The sequence below is a fragment of the Balaenoptera musculus genome, chromosome X, assembly GCF_009873245.2.
Source record: "Balaenoptera musculus isolate JJ_BM4_2016_0621 chromosome X, mBalMus1.pri.v3, whole genome shotgun sequence".
NCBI classification, from domain to species: domain Eukaryota; kingdom Metazoa; phylum Chordata; class Mammalia; order Artiodactyla; family Balaenopteridae; genus Balaenoptera; species Balaenoptera musculus.
The window spans coordinates 93,906,746-93,933,124 of NC_045806.1; the positions used below are offsets into that span (position 1 = coordinate 93,906,746).

Sequence of the window (26,379 nt, forward strand, 5' to 3'; positions counted from 1 at the left end):
TAAGAATAGATGTAGGAAGATGTAAGAGTGGAGTGATCAACTGTCCCAGTTTGCCCATTGCTGAGAAGTTTCCTGGCACATGGGACTTCAGTGCTAAACCCAGGAAAATTCCAGGTAAACTGAAACAAGTTGTTGACCCAAGGAATATTGTTTATAGTAAGCAAACAACTAAAAAAAAACCAAAACCCTAAATGTTCATCAGTAGGGTAATGGTTGAGTAAATTAAGGGATGCCATTTTGTAGAATATTATCCAGCTATTGAAAAGAATGAGATAAATCTCTATGTATTGAATAGAAAAGATTACTACAAAGAATTATTAAATTAAAAATCAAAGTATACTGTACAATAATATGTCCAGTATGATACCATTTTTGTGAAAGTTTTTTTTTAAAAAGGCAACAAAAGGGCTTCCCTGGTGGCGCAGTGGTTGAGAATCTGCCTGCCAATGCAGGAGACACGGGTTCGAGCCCTGGTCTGGGAAGATCCTACATGCCACGGAGCAAATGGGCCCGTGAGCCACAACTACTGAGCCTGCGCGTTTGGAGCTTGTGCTCCGCAACAAGAGAGGCCGCGATGGTGAGAGGCCCACGCACCGCAATGAAGAGTGGCCCCCGCTTGCCACAACTAGAGAAAGCCCTCGCACAGAAACGAAGATCCAACACAGCCATAAATAAATAAATTAATTAATTAATTTTAAAAAAAGGCAACAAAAGTAGAAAAGTGACATGACCAGATTTGCATATTAGATCCAATCCTAAAAATGAAAAGAAAATAATTTGGCATTTAAAAATCCAATTTTGTATTGGATAACACAGGGATGATACACACATTTGGAAAGGTCATTAGGGCAATTATTAATAGTCATTATTACCTCAGGCCTAGGAATTTTGAAAAATGTATCCTAAATACCTGAAAGAATACAGTAAGAATTAATATTATTAAAATCACTATACGGGCTTCCCTGGTGGCGCAGTGGTTGAGAATCTGCCTGCTAATGCAGGGGACACGGGTTCGAGCCCTGGTCTGGGAAGATCCCACGTGCCGCGGAGCAACTAGGCCTGTGAGGCACAACTACTGAGCCTGCGCGTCTGGAGCCTGTGCTCCCCAACAAGAGAGGCTGCGATAGCGAGAGGTCCGTGCACCGCGATGAAGAGTGGCCCCTGCTTGCCACAACTAGAGAAAGCCCTCGCACAGAAACGAAGACCCAACACAGCCAAAAATAAATTAATTAATTAATTAATTTAAAAAAAATTTTAAAAAAAATCACTATACTACCCAGGGCAATCTATAGGTCCAATGGAATCCCTATCAAAATACCAATAGCATCTTTCACAGAAATAGAACAAATAATTCTCAAATTTATATGGAGGGCTCCCCTGGTGGTGCAGTGGTTAAGAATCCGCCTGCCAGTGCAGGGGACACGGGTTTGAGCCCCGGTCCAGGGAGATCCCACATGCCGCGGAGCAACTAAGCCTGTGAGCTACAACTACTGAGCCTGTGCTCTAGAGCCTGTGAGCCACAATTACTGAAGCCCGCGTGCCTAGAGCCCATGCTCCGCAACAAGAGAAGCCACCACAATGAGAAGCCTGCTCGCTGCAACTAGAGAAAGCCCACTTGCAGCAACTAGAGGAAGCCCGCTTGCAGCAATGAAGACCCAACACAGCCAAAAATAAAATAAATAAATTAAAAAAAAATTATATGGAACTACAAAAGACCCAGAATAGGTCCAAAGACCCCAAACAATCTTAAGAATAAAGAATAAAATAGGAGGTATCATGCTCCCTGACTTCAAACTATACTACAAAGCTACAATAATCAAAACAGTGTGGTACTGGTACCAAAACTGACAATGGAACAGCATAGAGAGTACAGAAATGAACCCACACTTACATGGGCAATTAATCTACAACAAAGGAGGCAAGAGTATACCATGGGGAAAAGACAACCTCTTCAAAAAATGGTGCTGGGAAAACTGGACAGCTACATGTAAAACAATCAAAATGGACTACTTTCTTACACCACATACAAAAATAAACCCAAAATGGATTAAAGACATAAACATAAGACCTGAAACCATAAAACTTCCAGAGCAAAACATAGGCAATACGCTCTTTGACATCAGTCTTAGCAACATTTTTTTAGATATGTCTTCTCAAGCAAGGCAAACAAAAGCAAAAATAAACAAATGGGACTACATCAAACTAAAAAGCTTTTGCACAGTGAAGGAAACTAGCAATAAAATGAAAAGGCCGCCTACTGAAGGGGAGAAAATATTTGCAAATGATATATCCAACAACGGGTTAATATCCAAAATATACAAAAAACTCATACAACTTGACATCAAAAACCAAACAACCCAATTAAACAATGGCCAGTAGACCTGAATAGACATTTTTCCAAAGAAGACAGATGGCCAAGAAGCACATCAAAACATACTCAAACATCACTAATCAGGGAAACACAAATCAAAACCACAGTGAGATATCACCTCACACCTGCCAGAATGGCTATCATCAAGGGTCTTCCCTGGTGGTCCAGTGGTTAAGAATCTGCCTTCCAATGCAGGCGATTGTAGGTTCGATCCCTGGCCGGGGAATTAAGATCCCACATGCCATGGGGCAACTAAGCCCATGTGCCACAACTACAGAGCCCACACACTCTGGAGCCCGCATGCCACAACTAGAGAGAAGCCTGCACACCACAACGAAGATGCCACGTGTTGCAACTAAGACCTGACACACCCAAAAATAAATAAATAAATAAATAAATACATATTTAAAAAAAAAAGAATGGCTATCATCAGAAAGACAGCAAATAACAAGTGTCAGCAAGGATGTGGAGAAAAGGGACTCTTCGTGCATTGTTGGTAGGAATGTAAATTAGCGAAGCCACTAAGGAAAACTGTATGGAGGGTCCTCAAAAATTAAAAACAGAAATGCCATAGGATCCAGCAATTCCACTCCTAGGTATTTACACAAAGAAAGTGAAAACACATATTCAAAAAGATATATGCACCTCTATGTTCATTGCACCATTATTTACAATAGCCAATATATGGAAGCAACCTAAGTGCCCAACAATAGATGGAAGGATATAGAAAATGTGGTATACACACACACACACACACACACACACACACACACACAATGGAATATTACTCAGCCATAAAAAAAGAATGAAATCTTGTCATTTATGACAACATGGATGGACCTAGAGGGTATTTTGCTAAGTGAAATGTCAGACAGAGAAAGACAAAATACTGTATGATTTCACTTATATGTGGATCTAAAAAAAACAAATGAACAAACATAACCAAACAGAAATAGAGTCATAGATACAGAGACCAAACAGGTGGTTGCCAGAGGGGAGGGGGTTGGAAGGAGGAGAGAAATATGCGGGGGAGATTAAGAGGTACAAACTTCCAGGGACTTCTCTGGCAGTCCAGTGGTTAAGACTCTGTGCTTCCACTGTAGGGGGTGCGGGTTTAATCCCTGGTCAGGGAACTAAGATCCCACGTGCCGTGTGGCAAAAAAAAAAAAAAGGCACAAACTTCCAGTTGCACAATAAATGAGTCACAGGTATGAAATATACTTTGTTGTTGTACAGTGACAGATGACAATTAGATTTATCACAGTGATCCTTTTGAAATGTATAGAAATATCAAATCACTGTTGTGTACCAGGAGCTAACACAGTGTTGTAGGTATATTATACTTCAAAAACAAACAAACTCATGGAAAAAGAGATCATATTTGTGACTACCAGAGGTGTGGAATGGAGGGAGGGGGAATTGGATGAAGGCAGTCAAAAGGTACAAACTGGGCTTCCCTGGTGGCGCAGTGGTTGAGAATCTGCCTGCTAATGCAGGGGACACGGGTTCGAGCCCTGGTCTGGGAAGATCCCACATGCCACGGAGCAGCTGGGCCTGTGAGCCACAACTACTGAGCCTGCGCATCTGGAGCCTGTGCCCCGCGACGGGAGGGGCCGCGATAGTGAAAGGCCCGCGCACCGCGATGAAGAGTGGCCCCCACTTGCCTCAACTAGAGAAAGCCCTCGCATGAACCGAAGACCCAACACAGCCAAAAATAAAATAAAATAAATAAATAAAGTAGCTATAAAAAGAAAAGTGCTTTTAAAAAAAAAAAAAAGGTACAAACTCCCAGTTATAAGATAAATAAGTACTATGGATATAACGTACAACATGATAAAGATAATTAACACTGTATGTTATGTTATATGTTATATATGAAAGTTAGAGAGTAAATCCTAAGAGCTCTTATCACAAGGAAAAAAATTTTTTTCTATTTCTTTAATATTGTACCTATATGAGATGACGGATGTTCCGTAAACCTATTGTGATAATCATTTCATGAGGTATGTAAGTCAAATCATTATGTTGTACAGCTTAAACTTATACAGTGCTGTGTATCAATTATTTCTCAATAAAATTGGGGGAAAAAAGACAACTAAAGTAGAAAAGTGACATAAGTAGATTTGCATATTAGATCCAATCCTAAAAATGGAAGAAAAAAAACTTGACATTTAAAAATCCAGTTTTGTACTATATAACAGGGATGATCCATGATCATTAATAGTCACTATTACCTCAGGCCTAGGAATTTTGAAAAAATGTATCCTAAATACATGAAAGAATAGAGCAATCTAGAATAACTTAGAATTACAGTGTCATACCAGAAAACATGAATGTTCAAAAAGAAATGAATAGGAAAAAAAAGAATAATAGAATGAAAGCAAACAGGCATTATTTTCCATTTTTTTTGAGTGGCCTAAAAAGAAAAGCCAAATGCAATTGCTAGTGATGGAAGTAGATAGATTAAAAACACATAAGATAATGCTTAGCCAGTAAATAGAAATTTTTAATAAATAAAGTTTAGAGCTGTTTGAATTTCATGTAGTGTAGATCTTTGATATGAACAAATTCACTATATGATATATATGAAAATAAATAAAAGCGATTAGAAAACTGTTTCATTGAGTGCAATACAGTCACTGCAAAAATTGTGTTTTGTGAGTGAAATATGTTATAGAGGTAGTCAAGACTTTGGGGACTTGTCAGTGTCTCAGGACATATTTCATTTGAATGTTAAAGGTCATCAATATACAAAAAGAAAGAAGAGTAGGAATTAACTACACCAAATGTGTAAGGATGATTCTTACTGATTAATATGAATACAGAATATTTTAACTTTAAATACTCTTCTATGTTTTCCAACTTTATCTGCAAATGAAATGTAGTCCTTTTCTAATCAGAAACAAAAAACATTAATTATTAGTTTCTATCCATCTCTGGAGGGAACATGTGGAAAAGGATTGTGCCAATGCAATGTTGGTGGGAGTATAATACAGGGGAACAAAATTTGCCACCCCAAAATGTCTCTTTGGCATGCAGATTATTTCCAAGCTGAAAACAATCAAGGCCCAAAAGACTCAGGAAGAAGAACCTTTGACCTTCCCCTTAACTGCCTAAAGAATGTAGATAGAGAACCTATTTCAGGAAGGGAGATATTACCATAGATAACTATAGTAGAACTAGGTGTGGTGGATAGGGAGGAACCCAGCAAAGCCTGTTTGTTAAAATTCCTCTCTGGGTCCCATTGTTTCTGTAGGGCCCAGCAAACATTTGCTTACCAAACATTTGCTTTTCCATCTCCCTGTGAATTGCCTTCCTCCCCTCTGAAGTACTAAACCCCACCCCCCAACATCCTCTTCTGTCTTTAGCTGAAGATGGTATTTAAGGTGAGGGCTTCAGCCTTCTTGGCAAGTTACTCAGTTCTCCTAGGTCTCTCCCATGTATACACGTTATTAAACTTTTGTTTGATTTTCTCCTGTTGATCTGTCTCATGTCAATTTAATTCGCAGACCAGCCAGAAGAACCTAGAAGTGTAGAGGAAAATTTTTTCCTCCCCAACATAAATTGGTGACCCCATTTTGGAAGGCAATTAGCTGTATCAATGAAGTGTTTTAGCTTGAATATCTTCAATCCAGCAATTTCACTTTTCTGTGCAGAGATCTGTATATATAAGGACAATCATTGCAGTGTTATAATAGCAGAACTTTGAACAACCCAGTGTGGGTTCAATGGGGTATTGGTTAAATAATTTAAGCTATATATATATTAAGGAATAAAGAGAAGACATTTAAAAGAACAGATAAATATGTAACTAATGACATGGAAGGCTGTGCATAGTATGTGGTTGAATGACAACAAATTGCAGAACAACATATTTATAACCCTATTCCTTATATGTGTACATGTACACACACACATATACACACACATGTATTTGCATATGCATAGAAAAAGTCTAGAAATATAGAAACGAAACTGTTCTGTTAAAACAGTGGTTACTTCTGTAAAGGTGAGGGGAAGAGTGGAGAGAGACTTCACTTTATATATTTACATATTGCTTAAGATTTTCTTTTTTTTTAATCATAAGCATGTATTATCTTGTTAAAAAAAGGGTTTTATCCTGAAAAAAAAAATCATTACACACACACACATAAGCAATCAGATAAATTCTTTCACATTAAAGTGTTAGAAGTCGATTGGAACCATAAAATCTGACCTGAGGGGGCAGACGCAATTTAGCTGAAGGTCTCTAGAGATATAAAATCCTACCACCAAGGAATGAATGAATGAGTGAATGGTATTTTAGATTTGGCACAGTAGAAAGAAGAGAGGAATAGTTTTGGGTGAATTGAGGGCAAGGGGTGTTCCTAGAGTTCTCACATTATATCACAACACATGGGGAGCAACTAGCATATTCTCTCAAATGGTTTAGGGAATCACAGACTATATTATAAAATTTATCTTCAGGGCTAGTTCCAGGAAACCACTCTAAAGGCTTATGTACTAATTCCAACCAGGTCCATAAAGGATTTCCAGGATGACCAGTAAAGTCTAATAACTTGGCTAAAATTTCTATTGAATTGAACCCAGATATTTGAATTGATAGCCCTATAACCACATGGTTTTTGACATGTACATTCTTCGTGGAACATTATGCTGTGAGTTCCTATTAATTAAATTTAACCCAAACAACACTAATCACCCCACCACCTTCACCCTCCCCCACCAAGGAAGAGAAAATGGAAAAGAAAAAAGATGGTTTTAATTTGCTCAGACATCCTGGTTTTGTTGAAGTGATTTTAAATCCTTTGTTTCTTAATTGATACTTTCCCCCCAGTAATTAAAGTATGGCAATAAATAAGGATGAAACCTTTTATATTACTTGACAATGACAGGGTCAGGCTCTCAGTCTCATATTCATCAGCCTGAGATGGGAAGCAGCAGCACGATGGGGGAAACCCATCTGTCTTTATTAAGACTTGGCACCAAAGGAGCACAGAATAGAGAAAAGCTCATTTAGTAAATGGCAGTTCCCATTCTACAAAGTGACAGAAAATTTACTGCACTGTCAGCAAGAAAAAAAATAATCCACTCAGAGAAAGTTTTTAAATTAGGGAGATTTAAAGAGAAAGCATTTTAGTGATATTAGAGAGAATAAAAATTTCTTCCTAATAATACATAACAAATTAGAAAAAAAAATCTTCTCCAGGTCATTGTTCACGTTGCTTTTCCCTCCTCTAACACCCTTACCTTCTAGACCTATTCCTATCTTTTCCATCATTTAAGGCCAGAAACAAGCCCCAGGTCCCCCGGAAGCACTCCTTAATTTCAATCCAATCTGATTTCATCTTCCTGTTGCCAGATTTTCTAATGGGCATAATTTAGCATACTAACAGTTCAGCACTTTACTATGTATTTTCATTCTCTAATTGTTTCACGTACTGGTTTGCTTTGCCCAACTAGGTTTCAAGTTCCTTGGGGACAGAGACTGTCTTAAATACTCTTGGAGCTCCCTTTAGCACTTGGCAGGGTGCTAGGCAAATAAGTGTTCAACAAATGCTTGATAATGGAATTTTTTTCTGATCTAAATCCCATTATCCATGGTGGCCATCTTTATCGGACAAGAACCTGAAAAAACTCAATAGTTCAATTTCTTAAATAATTCAAAAGTATTTATCAAAGTAATACACACACAAGGTTAAAACAGAATACAGGAGGGCTTGTGATGCAAAGCAACAGACTTCTGCTCCACCGTGTCACATCCCGTATTTATGCCCTCCAGGACAACCCCTTCTACTTGTTTAGCTGTTTCTTCTTGTAGTTACCTCCTATAATTTGAAAAGATACATGCACCCCAATGTTCATTGCAGCACTATTCACAATAGCTAAGACACAGAAGCAACCTAAATGTCCATCGACAGAGGAATGGATAAAGAAGTTGTGGTATACATATACAATGGAATATTACTCAGCCGTAAAAAAGAATGAATTAATGCCTTTTGTGCAACATACATGGACCTAGAGATTGTCACACTAAGTAAGCCAGACAGAGAGAGACAAATATCATATGAAATTGCTTATATGTAGAATCTAAAAAAACCAAAGACTCATAGACATAGAAAACAACCTCATGGTTACCAAAGGGGAAAGGGGGGAGGGATAAATTAGGAGGTTGAGATTAACAAATACACACTACTATATATAAGGTAGATAACCAACAAGGACCTAGTGTATAGCACAGGGAACTATACTAAATATTTTGTAATAACCTATAAAAGAAAAGAATCTGAAAAAGTACATATATATATACATATATATCTAAAAAACTGAATCACTGTGCTGTACACCTGAAACTAGCATGACATTGTAAATCAACTCTACTTCAATTAAAAAAAAAAGAAGTCCAATGTCAATATCATTCTCATTTCTTTGTAGGTTATTGTTTTTCTCTCTGGAAGCTTTGAGGATATCTTTATACTTTGTATTCTGAAATTTCATAAGAATATACTCTGAAAAATTCTCTTGTATTATTTCTTTGATAATTCTCTCTACTTTGTTCTCTCTTGAATTCCTATTAGTCAAACGTTGGATCTTCTGTGTTTTCCTTCTATGTGTCATGTTTTTTTTCTATCTCATTTTCCTTCTTTTAGTCTTGTGCTACTTTCTTTGATATTTCCTCAACTCTATATTCCAACTCTTCCCTTGAATTTTATCTCAGCAATCATATTTTTTTATTTCAAGATATCTTTCTTGTCCTCTTTTTATTTATTTTCAAATATCCTATTCCTGTTATATAAATGCAATGTTTTCTTGAATCTCTCTTAGTATACTAATTAGGGTGTTTTGCCTCTCCTCTTTTTTTCTCTCTCAAGGGTCCTTGATTTTTTTTTTTCTATCTGTTTAGCATTCTTTCATGTTGAAAGTTTTCCTTAAATATTTGGTGATCATTGATTTTTTTTTTGTTCACATGGAAGAATGAGGCATTAAAAAAAGTGATTGGGAGCTTCATATACATGAATGGGGAGCTAGTCATTTTGTTGGGGGATTTCCTAAATGCAAAAATGTGGAGGTCTTTTCTCTTGGACCTCTCAATCTCTTTAAAGAATAACACTCCAATTTTTTTGAGCTCATGGAGGATATTTCTGACCACAAGGTATTCTGTCCACCAGATTGGGGGGAATAATGGGGGGGGGACTCTATTAAAAATGACTTGACTTATTCCCTCCCCACTTATGCCTTACGACTCACTCATTCTCTTTTTCAAACATAGCATTTATGCAGGGAAGGGTGACTTTCTCTTTCACTGTATCGCCCCTCTGCAAGTATTGTAAACTGTGACTTCCATACTACTTTATCAGTTACTACACCTCCATCTGTTTTCCAGCTTTCATCCAACTTTCATCCACTAATGGCTCCCTTCCCATTCTCTTCATCATCATGAATTTATATCTTTTGTATTCTTTTGCTATCTTGGGGTGTAGAGGTAATATATGCATGTAATTTGTCTGCCATCTTTAACTTATTGAAATACATAAAACTTTTTTTTTTTTCCGACCATGCAGTGCAGCTTGTGGGATCTTAGTTCCCCGACCAGGGACTGAACCTGTACTTCAGCAGTGAAATCACCGAGTCCTAACTACTGGACCACCAGGGAACTCCCCATAAACCTGTTTTGACTACAGTTTGAGCTCTCACTTTGCTATTTGCTTCATTTCTTCTGGAAGTATAGCACTAAGGAGCATCATACTCATTACTGTGATGACATCCAACTGATTAGTAACAAAAGCCCATTTTACAGGTTACTGAAACATTAGAACAATGAACTTCAATATACCCCCTTCTTAAGCAGAATTTTCTTTTATTTTTCAGCTTTATTAAGATGTAACTGACATATAACATGTGTAAGTTTAAGGTGTACAATGTGAGATTTTATATATATATATAAATGAGTACCACTATAGGATTACTTAACACATCCATGACTTTATATAGCTGCTACCTCCCATAGTTACTTTTATTTTTTGTGGTGAGAATTTTAAGATCTACTCTGTTAGCAACTTTTAAGTATACAGACAGAGTATTGTTAACTACAGTCACCATGCTATACATTACATCTCCAGGACTTATTCATCTTATAACTGGAAGTTTGTACCCTTTGACCACTTTCACTCACTTCCCTCACCCTCTCCCCACCCAACACGCACTGGCAACTACCATTCTACTCTCTGTTTCTATGACTTCGGGTGTTTACAGACTCTACTTATAAGTAATATCATCAGCATTTGTCTTTCTCTGTCTGACTTATTTCACTTAGCATAGTGCCCTCAAGGTTCATCTATGCTGTTGCAAATGACAGGGTTTCCTTCTTTATATGGCTGAATAATATTCATATATATATTATATATATATACACATTCATCCATCAGGGGATACTTAAGTGTTTCCATGTCTTTGTTATTGTAAATAATGCTTCAATGAACATGGGAGTACAAATCAAGATAGTAATTTCTTTTCCTTTGGATATATACCCAGAAGTGGAGATTTCTGGATCATATGGTAGTTCTATTTTTATTTTATTTTTTGAGGAACTGCCATACTGTTTTCCATAGTTGTTGCACCAACTTACATTCCCAACAATAGTGCACAATGGTTCCATCTTCTCCACATCATTGCTAGTGCTTAGCTCTTCTCTTTTTGATATTAAACATACTAATAGGTGTGAAGTGATATCTCACTTTGGTTTTGATTTGCATTTCCCTGATGATGAGTGATGTTGAGCACCTTTTCATGTACTTGTTGGCCACATGTATGTCTTCTTTGGAAAAATGTCTATTCAGATCCTTTGCCCATTTTTCAATTGGATGATTATGATGATGATGATGATGATGATTTTGCTCTTGAGTTGTATAAGTTCCTTATATATCTTGTATATTAACCCCTTATCCTATTAGATGGCTTGAAAATGTTTTCTCCCATTCCATAGGTTGTCTTTTTATTTTGCTGATCATTTATCTTGCTGTGCAGAGCTTTTTAGTTTGATGTAGTCCCACTTTTTATTTTTTATTTGGTTGCTTGTGCTTTAGGTGTCATATCCAAAAAGTCACTGCCAAGACCAATGTCAAGGAAATTTTTCCCTATGTTTTCTTCTAGGAGTTTTATGGTTTCGGGTCTTACATTTAACTGTTTAATCTATAGCGAGTTAATTTTTGTGAGTGGTGCATGATAGGGGTCCAGTTTCATTCTTTTGCATGTGAATATCCATTTTTCCCCAATTTATTGAAGAAGAATCTGTCTTTTCTCCTTTGAGTATTAATGGCTCCTTCGTCAAATATTATTTGACCATATATGTATGGGTTTATTTCTGGGCTCTTGATTCTGCTCCATTGGTCTATGTATCTGTTTTTATGCCAGCATCATACTGTTTTGATTACTATAGCTTTGTAATATAGTTTGAAATCAGGAAGTGTGGTGCCTCCAGCTTTGCTTTTCTTTCTCAAGATTGCTTTGGCTATTCAGGGTCTTTTGTGGTTCCAGATGCATTTTAGGATTTTTTTTCTATTTCTGTAAAAAAACAGCAGAATTTCTATGCATAGACCAAGAGTGCCTGATATATCTTTTAAAACAATCAGTTCATTAGGGACCTATCTGTCTATTCCCCCAAGGCAGTGGTTCTTAACCTGGGGAGCTTGTTAAAAATACATATTCTCAGGTTTCAGCCCTGCAGAAGGTCTGGGATAGGGCCAAGATTCTGTATTTTGAAAGAGCTCCCTGGGTGACAAAGTACAGCCTGGTTAAGAGCCACTGACCAGTGGAAGGCCAGCAACAGCAAGTCTGGGCCATTCCCATTCCCTTTTCCTCCTCATTGCAACCTTTAGTCTTGCTGACTCCAAGAGTGCATGGCAGACGTTAAGGTGAGTGTTTTCAGGGGGTAGTTGCTGCATGGCTAACCTAGCTTTCCAAACCATGGGGAAAATAAAAATCCACCAAGCAATCAATAAAAAAAAATTGACAGATTTAATCTGTGCTGAGTAAACTCATTTGACCAAGGTCATCAGTGTGAGTGATGAAGATCAGAACAGTACTTGGACCAATCACCACATGTAGTCCAAACCAAAGGGTACTATTATCTCATTATATATCTATAACAAGAAGGTAAGAAATTACATTATCTTAGTGCTAGGGCTTAGCTACCAGGCGGGGAAAAACCCCTTCCTGTAAGGAAGAAATAAGCAAACTCTGAATTTGAGCAATGCGTGCTAGGTTTTACTGGGTGGAAGGGTTATTTTCAAAAGGGAGAACTAGACTTGTAATCATGACAACCCAACATTATTGATTCACTGTCTTATTTTTAAGGTCTTGCAAGCCCTTCTAGAACTTTGACATTTTCACCCCCAAGGGAATCAGAAGTGAGCCAGAAAGAGCTGCTGACTTGCAAAAAGTAAGAAGTAGATCTTAGACATAGCTTTAGTACCAGGGCAGGAGTATGATACAGTGGTTAGGAGCATAGGTTTACACTCAGGCACACCTGGGTTAAGATTTTAGGCTCCATCACTTACTAGTTGTGTGATCTTGAGCAAACTATTTAACCTCTGTAAAGTTCAGTTTCCCCTTCTGTAGTTTCTAAAGTGAACCAAGCTCTGTCAAGCTTTGGTGCCTCTGTATAGGCAGCTCCCTCTGCCTTGAATAGCACTCACCTCCTTTAACCCTGACTAACTCTTACTCATCCTTCAGGTCTCAAATCAACATTGCCACTTCCAGGAAGTCGTGATTCCCTAGAGTTAGGTAATGCTCTTCTGTGTCTCCTCCTCAAGTATCCTAAGCACATCTTCAATCATAATAAATGTATGGTAATTGGTGGTTTTTAAAAATTTGTTTCTTCCACACATAAGGAGCCAGTAAACTAGGGCCCACAGGTTAAATCTGACCCATGACCTCTTTTTGTTTAGACCTCAAGAATGGTTTTGCATTTTTATAGAATTGGTTGAAGAAAGAGGAATTTGCAACAGAGATCTTAAGTGTCCCTCAAAGCCTAAAATATTTACTCTCTGGCCCTTTACAGAAGAAGGTCAGCATTTGCTGACCCCTGCCATAGATCATAAACAATTTGAAGGGAAGGACTATTTTTCATTTCACTGTATGTCCTATTCCTAGCACAATGCCTGGCACATAAAAACACTTAGATAGTCATTGAATGAAGGAATGAATTAATGTTTATAACCAATATTTTTTAAAGTATAATTAATGATAGAATCAAAACACAACTTCATTTTGTCTCCTAATGTGCAAATAAAATATACTCCTTTGGGGTAAAATTTCTCTGACCTTGGATAGAAACTTGGACAAGTCACATGACTTTCCTGTTCATTCCTTCAAGAGTAAACAGTCCTAAAATCACTGAAAGTCACAAAACACAGTCTTGATTCAGTAATCAGAACATATTCAGTCCAAGATATTAATCAAATTCTTTAGGCTTTACTTGGAAATAAGGTCCCCCCTCCCAGTCCACACTGAGGCCTGTAGGTGGTGGTCATCTGCCTTTGGAGAAGTGGGGGATGATAGGTTTTCTTCTTTCTCTCTCCACTTGCCAGCTCCTATTTGGACCCTCACCAGGGTGGAAGCAGGAACAGGGAAGAGAGGTAAAGGGATCGGTCTTTTCTTCTGTGGTAGAAGAAATGGCTTCCCACTCTCTGGGTCTCTGGCTCTTCTTTGGGTTCTTTAAATGTTCCCATCATGGAGGACCCCTCTCCTGCAATTTGGGAGACCTGGGTTTATAATTTATATTCAGGTTGGTAGTTTACAACTCTTTCCTCCAACCCTAGGAATCCAACAGTTATCTCCAGCTTTTTTTTTTTTCTGGGGTCTCTACACCCCTCTAGGTGGCTCTATTGGACAGGGTCTAGTGTGACCCCACCTTGGCTCTCTCTCTTGCATGACACCCTTTTGATTGATTCCCAGGAAACCCTCAAACATCCCTTGCCTGATAAATTCTGGGAATGCTGGCCAATCCCAAAACAGTCAACCCTGTCCTCCTGCCAAGCTTTCTCAGAATGAAATGCAGCTCCAGTTCTCTGCTCCTACTGCAGAGAACAAATGTCAAGCTCTCTGAGTGGTCTGGTGAAACCCCTCTCACTAGGGTTGAGGTGAAGGAGGTAATACCTCCACTATTCCAACACTCCTGTAGAAGGTGGAATGGAGTCTTAGCCTGGCAACAGATCTTTACAAAGAAATGTTTTCACAAGTTTTCCCCCCACTCTCCTCCACAACCTGACTTCTTTTTATTTCTTGGAACCTGTTCTGGAGCATTTCCTTTGCAAATTCTGTATGTCATGATCTGGCTTTGGAATTTCCCATCTACTGTAGGGCATCTATTATGTCTTCCTGGAAACTTGCATTTTAATATCATGTTACCTAAGGCTTTTTTTTCCTAATTAGGTGGAGACACTAGACTACCCCTAATGAAATCTCCAGTTATATTCAAGTAGCCTCATCCTCTTTGGACATTAAAAAAATTAAGATGGCAGCATTAACATTTATTGAGCATCAACCATGTAGTGCAGGCTTTAGAGATGTTTTCCCGTATAATCCTCATGAAGAGAGGTTTTCCCTCTTTTACAGATGATAAAACTGAGAAATTAGACTTTCTCAAGGTAACCTAGAAAATACAGATCAAAGCTGAGGCTGAAACCTAGGTCTATCTGACTTCAAAATCCATGGTCTTGGGCTTCCCTGGTGGCGCAGTGGTTGAGAATCTGCCTGACGATGCAGGGGACACGGGTTCGAGCCCTGGTCTGGGAAGATCCCACATGCCGCGGAGCAACTGGGCCCGTGAGCCACAACTACTGAGCCTGCGCGTCTGGAGCCTGTGCTCCGCAACAAGAGAGGCCGCGACAGTGAGAGGCCCGCGCACCGCGATGAAGAGTGGCCCCCGCTCTCCGCAACTGGAGAAAGCCCTCGTGCAGAAACGAAGACCCAACACAGCCATAAATAAAAAAAAAAAAAAAAAAAAAAATCCATGGTCTTTTTGTTACAACGTGACCTTCCAACTTTCTCACCAAAATATCCCAAATGGCAGAATAGAGTGCACACGTATCCCTGGAGAATCTGGGTAGCCCAAAGAGGCACCACCACCACAAGTGCAACATTTCTCTGAAGTCTCATTCTTGATTGTAAAAGTGCATACAGAATTTGCATTTTATTCTACAATATGTTTATTGTCATATAAACTATCTTGAAAATTATCACTCAAATTACCTACGTTCTCCCTATCGGAGATCCTCTAGAAAAATGCATTATGTTTACCCTGTAGTTTCATGAATCTTGAGCATACTACTCCAGTTTGAGAGACCCCAGCATACTCCACAGGGTGTTAGACTATGCTGGTGAGGTATTAACAATTTCAAGGAGAGTCTCCACCCACTGTAACCACTAGAATGAGGGAAATGAAAAGTTAAAAGATGCAAGATTTGTTAAAGAAAATTTGGGATAAAGTAAAAAGCACTGCAGTAATTTCTTAAAGATTGGCATAATACATTATTATGCTAGTATTATTATATACTATTATTAATAATAACATGGAATTATTAATTCCATACTAAAAATTGTTGATGACCATGAGGTTTTGGATGAACAATGCACTAATAATGTTGTAATATTGGACAAGTGACATGAGGGCATTCAGCTGTTCTTAACCTGGAGGCCATGGAGCACGGAAATTATATGCCTATTTCTGAGGAAGAGGACAATCCATAGCTTTCATTAAGTTCTCAGAGGAATCCAAAACGCACCAAAGGTGCAGAAATACTGCTACAGAGAAAAGAGCAGAGACTTTGGGATCACACTGCCTTGTTTTCAAATACTGGCTCCAAGCTTACTAAACTGCATGACATGCTTCATCTCTGAGCCTCTGTTTCCTTATTTATAAAATGAGAATAATAATATACAAGTCACAGCGTTGTTGTGAGGATTAAATGAGATTCTCTACATTAAATGCTTGACACAGAGTAGGCACTCAAGAAATGTTAATCTCCTTCCTCTTGCCACAATATATAAAACACAGTAATGGCATTTAAACTACAGTTGGACGAATCATTTTTAATGGCACATGTACCCTGGATAGATATGCCTTCTTCAAAGATATTCTACCTAAAGCTTAGACCCCCAACCAGAAACTCAGACCTAGATTCCAATACTGATGTTAAATCTCCACAAAAAATTCAAAATAAAAGTATTCAGTTGGCGCCTACAAAAAAGTTTCCCCAACATATGCACACATTCTGTTTATAAAGATGAAATTATTTAAATACCACTATATCCTGGCATGTTTGGTTTCAATTCTATGCATATATTACTATAAACCTAAGATGAAAAACCTCTTGAATTGAGCAGGAGATCTGATCCCCTTAAATGTCATATGAAGAGGCTTTTACAAAAACAGGGAGTCTTCACTAGTCCTACAGATTCATGAAGAAGACTTGAAGGGGTTAAAGTGGAAGGCTTATACAAACTTTGCTTCTCAGCTTCTCTCTTACCTCCTCCCTCTCGGCTCCACACCGCTAAGGCAAGGCAGAGCTGAATCACTACCTTTCCCGAACGCTCTAAACTGTTGCCTGCGAAAGAGGAACTGGGGACTTAACTATTCAGGCTGCTTCCATTCAAGTGTTCCGGATGGTATATACACATCCAAACAGACACTTCTCTTGGCTCTTTGGAGTTTATAAGAAGCAGGCATCTGAAACTGCACTCTGAAGCTGTAAGTGGCAACTGGAATTTTAAGTAACTGATAGAGGGTGCTTTTCTGTTTTACGCTGGAAAGGTCTGACTCTTTAGGAAGATGAAAGAGAAAGCATATTTGCATGAACATAGCCCTGCTTCTGTGGCAAAACAAGGCTTTCTTTCTATTTTCCAGATATTCCAGAGATGTTCCTGAACAACTTGCCTGTCGATGCAAGCAAGCTTCAAAAGGGATGCTTAAATGGCTAATCCCATTCATCCTGTGAGCCAGGAACGGTAAGAGAGATCTGGAAATATTATGTTATTTACGGTGAAATGAGCGGCATTTTATTTATCGGCAGGTGTGACAAATAGGCACCATCTGCCACAGAAGATAGAGCAACTCCCACTTGAGAAGCTTGTTACTTAATGGCTCCAGCCGTTGAAAAAGCACTTGCGGCTGGAATTGTTTTTTCGCAGGCTGATGTGGAACTAGATACTTTAACAGCTCCCACCTCCCTTAGTTTTCTCTCCCTCCCGCGGGGCAGATATATACGAACAGAATATGTTAACTCCTAAAAGCTGTTGCAATTGATAGTTTTGACTGTCTCTTCTGAGTTGTTTCTCTGATCATTTTCCTTAGCTATGTGGTGGGATTTCAGCTCTGAAATTATATAGGCAGGTGTCACTCGGAAAAACGTAAAATTACCAGTGAATTGTTTTCAGAACTTTGTCATGTTAAAGTAAAAGTAACTATGGGGAGCTCCTTGGGGACCCAAACAGGGATCAGGTTACATTTATCTCTGTATTCCCAGCACTTTTTCTCTTATTAGAAGCAAGTCTCGCCCTAGGAATCCCTCTCAGCGTTGATGGATGGAGAAAGCGCCACATTCCCATCTCATTTTAAGGAGCAAAATTCATGGTCTGGGTGTGTATGTTGTTTTGCTTCTGCGAGGTTATATATACTATGCTGACGTTGAACATTATGGGAGACTTGGGATTTCAGTGTTCCTACCAAAAACTCAAGAAGTTTTTTTTGTTTTGTTTTGTTTTTTTTAGCAAGAGTTTTATTTACCAAGTTAATGACAAAACATGCAATCAGAAAATCAGAGGTGCATTCACATTGCTTGTGGGTGTTTTGATTTACATTACAAGTAAACCGGATGTTCAGGCTAATGTTGGACTTTGGCCAATTATTATTAAATTAATCTCTGTCCATGTTCCCTTCCCCCAAACTCCTCTCCCCCTTTCCTTTCTTCGTCTCTTTTCCAATGTTTTCCTGCTTCCCTATCTTCACCTCTATCTCTTTTTTTTTTTAGTTAATTTATTTGGCTGTGTTGGGTCTTCGCCTCTGTGCGAGGGCTCCCTCCAGCTGCGGCAAGCGGGGGCCACTCCTCATCGCGGTGCGCGGGCCTCTCTCGCTGCGGAGCACAGACTCCAGACGCGCAGGCTCAGCAGCTGTGGCTCACGGGCCCAGCCGCTCCGCGGCATGCGGGATCCTCCCAGACCAGGGCCCGAACCCGTGTCCCCTGCACTAGCAGGCAGACTCCCAACCACCGCGCCAGCAGGGAAGACCCCCCACCTCTATCTCTTAACCACTCATTTCCTCCCACCTCTTATCCACTTCCCACACTCCTCATCACCTTACTTCTCACATTTCCTTCCTTCCCTCGTCCCCTCTTCCCTCCATCTTCCTTTTTTCTGAATTCCTTACCCTTTTTCCTATCCCGCACTCTCCTCCTTGTCTCTCAACAGCTTTCCATCACTTTTACAAAGACTAGAGACTGATTTTCATTTTATTAGCTTTCCAGAAAGAACTGCAGGATACTAAAATCCTACAAGGGTCTTTCCACAAAAACCAGATTCTTTAGAATTAATAGAATTTTGATTTCTTTTGAAATTGCATGGTTGTTTTTCTTTCCAAATGGTCCAGAGCTTTTAATGGAGCAATCACATTATCTGTGCAGCTAAGTAGTTAGCAAAGAGAGCTATGGCAATCCTGTTCCGAAAGCTTTTATGAGAAGTTGTCACAGATGCAGGAGCAGATTAACAAAGAGGACTCCCCAGTATCTAACTTTTCATTTACTCATTTCAAAGTCCTTAAGATTTAAGGAATTAAATTGATAGACCTGTCTGCATTGAACAGGATGTTTGGTGTTCTGCAGACTGCAGAGGTTTTAAGAAATACATGGCTAGTTAGTTTTCCAAACCCTCAAATGAAGTGTTTAAAGAAGTTGACAACTGTATGTGAGATCATTGTTCTCTACAGCTTCTCCAAGCTTCATAGAATTCTAATAAATATTTAATAAGTATTTAGACCTTAAGGAAGATTAAGGGTCGATTGTGTAGGAGGCAGTATTATTGTTACCGAAAAGCATTTATAGACACAATTGAACTTTCTAAAACTTAAGGCTGTAAACCCATTCCATGTAGTTTTCCTTTAAAATCATGCAACTGAAATAGTAATTCAAGAGCAAAGTTTCTAACAGAGTGATTATTCCTTTTTTTAAAAAATTTTTTTGGCTGTGCTGTGCAGCTTGCGGGATCTTAGTTCCCCCACCAGGGATTGAACCCGGGCCCACAGCAGTGAAAGCACTGAGTCCTAACCACTGGACCACCAGGGAATTCCCACAAAGTGATTATTCCTTAATTCCAGATGATAATCAGGAATTTAGTCTCATTTGCACAATAAGAGATAGGGGAGTGGGGGAAGGGAATAAAAATAAGAGGGAGTTTCAGGTGCTTCCCCAAGCTATATTAGCTATCAGAACAGAGATAACACTGTGCTTCTCTCTAAATTGTCAGTGCTAAGTACATTTCTTCAGTCATACCCATGCATTCGTTCAACAATTATTGAGCAGCTATTGCGAGCACAGTTGTATAAGGGACAGAAGGTTGAAAAAGATCCTCAAGGGGTTTATAAATTACAATTTGGGGGAAAACACAGCAAATAGATACTTACAGTATTAGGTGAATGTAATTTCTCTAGGAGAGAGAGAAAGCCTGTGGGAGTTAGGATTTGGATGAGAAATCAAGGTCAGTTTCATGAGCTGAACAATGAAGAATTGTAGCATTTCCCCAAGCAGAGATAGGCAAAGATGGAAGAAACTGATCAAACAAAAACATGGAGGCGGGGAAGTAGGTGGCAGTGAGCATTACAGCTTGATTGGAAAGGAGGGTAGTGGAAGGAATTAAAGTCAGCCAGGACCAGGGCATTGACAGCCTTGAACGCCAAGCTAAGGAGAATGGAGTAAAGTCTAAAGACGATAAGGCCTCTCAAAGGCAATGTGGGCTACCAAATCTTTATTCCTTTTTCATCCTGTAAGATTAATTATAAATAAATCATATAGTAATGGACTGTAGAGTAAAAAGAGCAAATCGAAGATGACATATAGCTTGACAACTTTTTTATAAAGTTCAAAACAAAAATAAACAACATAGTGTTTAGGCACAGGTGTGTGTGTGTGTAAATAAAAGCAAGGTAATGACTAACAAAATTCAGAATACTGATAATTTCTGGGGAGGAGTGGGATGAGATAGGGAGGAGCACAGGTAGATGTAAGTTATTAGTTATTCTCAATCTTACAGTTGGTAGGTGTTTGTTTACAGGTGTTTGTCCATGGGTGTTACTGAGTAAACAAATAAAAGGGACCCTGGATGCACCGATTATGACAGTGTGCCTAACCAAGAAGCCTGACTTACCCAAGTCTGTGTATTTGGGGGTCCACAGGAGACTAAAAAGATACTATACTACTGTTGAGGCTTTTCCCACTTGGATTGCACTAGCGGCGAGTGTTTTTTTTTCCTTCGACTTGTCTTCTGGAGGCCAGGTGAAAAAATAATGCCTCTACGTGGGCTGCCCGGGACTGTCAGAGTCCTGCCTCTGCAACGCTCTGTTCTGTTTGTGGAGTGGTGCTTCTCAGCCCACGCCACATATCGAAATCACCTGTGGAACTTTAAGCACTACAGCTGTTCATGCCCCACACAAACCTACTGAATCAGAACCTCTGAAGGAAGGACCCAGGTATACATATTTTCAAAAGGTTTCGTAAGTGATCCTGAGGGCAACAGGGACTGGAAACCATTCCTTGCAGAGTGTACGTAGAAACTCTAAATGGGTAGCTTGTCACAAATGTAGACTTCAGGGTCCTATCCCGAGAGATGCTGATCTAGGAAGCAAGGAGAAAGGCCCAGAAACCTGCATTTGTAATACAAATCTTACAGGGACTTCCTTCAGAAACATTGCCCCAAGGGTTCCAAAACCCTAGGGCCTCAGGGTGATTACTCTGTGTATTCGTTTCCTAGGACTGCCATAAACAGAGTACCACAAACTGGGTGGCTTAAAACAGAAATTTATTCTCTTAGGTCTGGAGGCTAGAGGTCTGAAATCAAGGCATCAGCTTGGTCATGCTCCCTTTGAAATCTGTAGGGGAAAATCCTTCCTTGGCTCTTCTAGCTTCTGGTGTTTACTGGCAATCCTTGGCATTCCCTGGTTTGTAGATCCATCACTCCAATCTCTGTCTCTGTCTTCCCCCTGAATGTCTCTGTCTTCTCTTCTTATAAGGACACCAGTCATATTGGATTAGGGCCAACCTAATGACCTCATTTTAACTTGATTACATCTGCAAAGACCCTTTTTTCAAATAAGGTCACATCACATTCACAGGTACTGGGTGTTAGGACTTCAACATATCTTTTCGGGGGACATAATTCAACCTGTGGCACTCTTTTAATAGTTTTTTAAAGTAGGGTCCCCAAACAACCAATGAGATTAGCTATGTTCTTTAGCTGGGCTATCTAGATAGAAAAACTGATAGTTAACTCTCAAAGCTCTATATGCAAAGAATCACCTGAAAATCTTGTGCTTAGAATGCATATTCCTGGGCCTTGATGCAAGGTATTAGAACTCAGTAGGCCTGGGGAAGGGCCTAGGAGTCTACACTTTAAATCAGGTAGGGGGTTCATGCATCACACTCTTGAGAAAAACTGGATTTGGGAGAACAAGCAAGGTTAAGACTCGAGTGGTCTGGGGAGAAGGAGCTCCCAAGAGCAGACCCTGAAACCTGCATTTGTAACAAGCTACTCAGGAGAACCATTGCCTTTGGGGCTGGTGTTTCTAGGGAACAAAAGGGTACCTACGTGGTTATCTTTTCCACTTGTTAGTGAATCAGAAATCAAAATAGATGTACATTTAAGTATTGCAAAAATGTTTCCTAGACCATAGCTCCAAAGACAGTAGAAAGATACCCTGTCTCTTTGCTCTTGTTTCTTGAGAACCACATGGGCGGTAGGGGAATTAGGTAGGTAGGCTAAGGATCATGCAGATTACAGAAAGTATAGTACCACGGGCTAGTGAATATAAACTTTAAGCTGAAATGCTCCCAGGCTGGGTGCAAAATTCAAGATTATAGGAAGAGTAATGTGATTGTTGGAGCTGTTTCTATTAACTCTCCTTGGGCATGTTTACAAGCGACAGAACCGGGCTACATTGTCAGCTCTCTGCCACTACTGCACATAGAAGTTTGACAGGTGATGGTGGTTTATGTTGTTTTTCTAGTCACCCATGTTCAAAATTCATGTTCTGAAAAACAAGCTAAATCATTTTGGAAGCCTTCAACCGTAAATAGTTGACCCTATTTACACACTTGAATGTTTTTGCGAATAAAGACAAGGTTCTGTCTTTACCAATAATGAATGATGCAGTTATTTGCTCAGAACAAACACACCCTTTCAATTACTTCTGATCTACAAATACTGAGGGAAAAAACTGTATTCTCACCCCACAGACTTAAATGAGAGAGACAGAACACAAAAACAAAATTGGGGGAAGCCTACATTCCTGAAAATTCCGTGATTTGTTAAAGCGACCCATGGCACTGGGACCTGGGCTTTGAAGAAATGAATCCTTAGATTTAGGCCTTTATTTCAGTGCTAGGCTTTCCTGCTTAAACTAGGGCAGTGGTTCTCAGTCCTGACTTTACAGTCACTTGGGGAGCTTTTTAAAAATACCAGTGCTTGGACCCCACCCCAGACCAATAAAATATGACTCTCTAGAGTGGTGACCAGGCCCCCTACTGTGGAGATTATGATTCAGAAAGTCTAGATGGGGGCCCAGGGTCTGTATTTTAATAAGTACTTCAGGTAAATTTTATGACCAGTTAGTCTGGGAAACACTGTCTTAACCTAGCCTAGTTATTAGCTGCTGTTCTCTGATCTGAATTTTTCTTTAACCTTGTAATAGGTATTTACCACTTAGAAAAAAAAGCATTCAAAATGATAAAAACTCAGGATATCATTTTAAAACTAATTTTCCCATAGCAAAACATTTTGCAACATATCAGTTAATTTTTATTTCAAAAGAAATTGCCATCTGTTTTTCTTAGATACCCGAATCTTTTATTGTTGTTTTTGATTTTCAGGAAAATAAATCTGTTGAAGAATTTTAAGAGTCAAATCTTCTGAGCCTAGATCTACTGCTGTCTGCATCTCCGAGACCTCCTCCATCTGAGAATTACCAGGTCTGACAACACTTTCCCTCCAGCCTACAGTGAGGGAAGTCAACAGAGCTGTAGAAAAGTCACATCCTCTAGACTTCCAACCCTCAAGCTGTGGCAGCTGGAAAGAAACCTTACAAGTGCCATGCCTACAGGGAATTCAGAAAGACAAGAAGGGTAAAAACTCAGATATGCTGAGCCTGAAATATACAAAAGCTTTTAGAAAGTCTCCCCACAGAAGAACCCAATTAAATTCACATAATTAATGCACACATTTAGATGAGCTGTAGATAAAACAGAGCTCTTTCTCCCTCTACCAAAAGACAGGAAAAGTCCAATTTAATACTCAGACATTCTTGTCTCCTATTATAAAGCAGTTTCACCATATTTATTTTAATCAGTATATGAGTAGGACTGTGGAAAATAAAAGATTTTATTTATATTTTTTTAAAAATGATTAAGAAGTTCTGATAAAAACTGTTTGGGAGGGGGATGCTTGTGGACTACTGACTTGGCTCTGGTTGTGACTGCTTTGTGGATGAGATTGTTAGAACACCTCCAGCATATTCAGAGACAGCCTAAGTGACTGTGGAATGCCTCAAGGGCAATAGAAATCAAATAGAAATAGGTACCAACTCAAGTCGTAAGTGATGACGGAGGTGCATTTCAAGTACCATGGGAATCTCACTGGGCGGGCCCATTTCCCCACCCTGGCAACAGAGGTTGACACTACTTCGGATAAGTATTCCAACCTGTATATGTATGTGGGCTTATTCCTGAGCCTCCTGGCCATTCTCCTCATCCTGCTCTTCACAATGCTCCTTCGGCTCAAACATGTCATCTCACCCATCACCTCCGAGAGCACAGAAAGTGTTCCTCAATTTACAGACGTAGAGATGCAGAGTCGAATCCCCACTCCTTAAAGTCAGGGAGAAAGTGAGCTTTAATGGATCTCAGTGAACCCTTGTATGTTGATGTCCAGGAAAGCTGACTTTGTTGCATGTAGCTTCCCATGTAGGGAATCAACAAGTTGTTCACTTAACAAGTTGTTCACGTTTTCTCTGTATTATTCTTTATCTGGACTCTGCTTGTGGGATATCTAAGAGGTTTGACTCATTCCTTGCCAGGAATATAGGAAATGGCAGCTGGTTGGGAGGGCAGGTTTCCATGGTAACCAAAGAGAGCCTGGGCCTTGAGCAAACCTCAGACTGCAGAAATTCACATGCAGCTGTTGTAAAAAACACATGACCCTGGAAGCTCCAAGAACAAGGAAAATTTGCCTTTGAAAGGGCTAATTGTTCAAAGAGGGTAGCCCAAGAAAGGAACAAGTTTGTTTTCTTTTTTTTTTTTAAACATCTTTATTGGAGTATGGTTGCTTTACAATGGTGTGTTAGTTTCTGCTTTATAACAAAGTGAATCAGAAGGAACAAGTTTTAATTTAGCAGTTGGACCCTAAAGAATCACCTCTGCTTACATGAAGTTAAATCATGTCAGAGGTTAATGGAAGAGACCAGGAACCCTTTCCCAAAGGAGCAGTGATTTTATCATCTGTGGCCATCTGGTTTGTCCTAAATGAAAGAAGAGTTCTTAAAAGAAACTGTTTCGGGCTTCCCTGGTGGCGCAGTGGTTGAGAATCTGCCTGCTAATGCAGGGGACACGGGTTCGAGCCCTGGTCTGGGAAGATCCCACATGCCACGGAGCAGCTGGGCCCGTGAGCCACAACTACTGAGCCTGCGCGTCTGGAGCCTGTGCCCCGCAACGGGAGGGGCCGCGATAGTGAAAGGCCCGCGCACCGCGATGAAGAGCGGTCCCCGCACCGCGATGAAGAGTGGCCCCCACTTGCCGCAACTAGAGAAAGCCCTCGCACAGAAACGAAGACCCAACACAGCCAAAAAATAAATAAATAAATAAATTAAGTAGCTATAAAAAAAAAAAAAAAAAAAAAAAAAAAAGAAACTGTTTCAATTTAAAGAGCAAGTTTACAAAAAGAAGTTTCTAGTCAACAAACTCATCTAGAGAGGGAAAATGTGCATTTTATATCTGTGTTATTACTATTACTGGACTTTTAAAAACTCAGATAATGGCCGATGTATTACAAAAATCTGGAACAATGAGCTCCCCCTAAACCAAGGGAAAATTAAGCCAAAATGTGCTTATGATATTATATTATATCGTATAATATCGTATAAGGTATATATTATACCTTATATTATACGTGCAGCTTCTTTGCCTTTTTCTCCTTCCCCGTCATGCTCCAGGATTGAGTTGCACTCAAATATAAGCTTTGTTTAAAAATGGCCTCGGCAAAGAAGACTCAACTGTACTTTAAAGCAGAAATGAAATAATCTTGGTATTCTGTCGTTGAATGATTGTGGCTTTGGGCAAAACACTCAAGCCTCTAGGTACCAGGTTTTTCACTCTGAAAAATGATCTGAGGGCTATTTAGTCATCACTAGACTCCTTTTAGATCTGAGTGTAAGAAAAACAAAGAGAGACAAAGGAAAGGACTAAACAACAGCCTCCAACAAATCCTTATTGAGATCAATGTCCTCAAATGTCACATATGTCTTTCCCAGAAAATGTTCCTCCCTTCCTGATCCCTGCCAAAAGATGAAGTGTTTCACTTATTACCTGTAAGAGAAATATATTTTGAAAAATTCCATTCTCATAAGTAGCCCTAGTATGCCAGTAGTGGAAAAAGAATTTGATTTTTTAATAATTAATGTTCCAAAAGGGAACCAAAGGAAATGAGTACTGTTTACAGATTAGAATTTAGAAGGCTGGTCATACTCTTGCCACCAAAGA

At 39.4% G+C, this 26,379-nt stretch overlaps 2 protein-coding genes and 1 long non-coding RNA gene across 3 annotated transcripts in view; 1 reads left to right on the forward strand and 2 right to left on the reverse strand.

The window, feature by feature from the left end:
- LOC118888465 overlaps window positions 1–26,379 on the reverse strand; it is a 400,177-nt gene that overhangs the window by 362,228 nt on the left and 11,570 nt on the right. The window lies entirely within an intron of this gene.
- The window catches only part of DCX (doublecortin), a 358,186-nt gene that overhangs the window by 193,719 nt on the left and 138,088 nt on the right, over window positions 1–26,379 (reverse strand). The gene's annotated exons all lie outside the window — the stretch shown is intronic.
- Window positions 24,225–24,497, forward strand: SERTM2 (serine rich and transmembrane domain containing 2). The gene has a single exon (XM_036839488.1). The coding sequence runs from the start codon at window positions 24,225–24,227 to the stop codon at window positions 24,495–24,497; it is 273 nt and encodes a 90-aa protein (XP_036695383.1).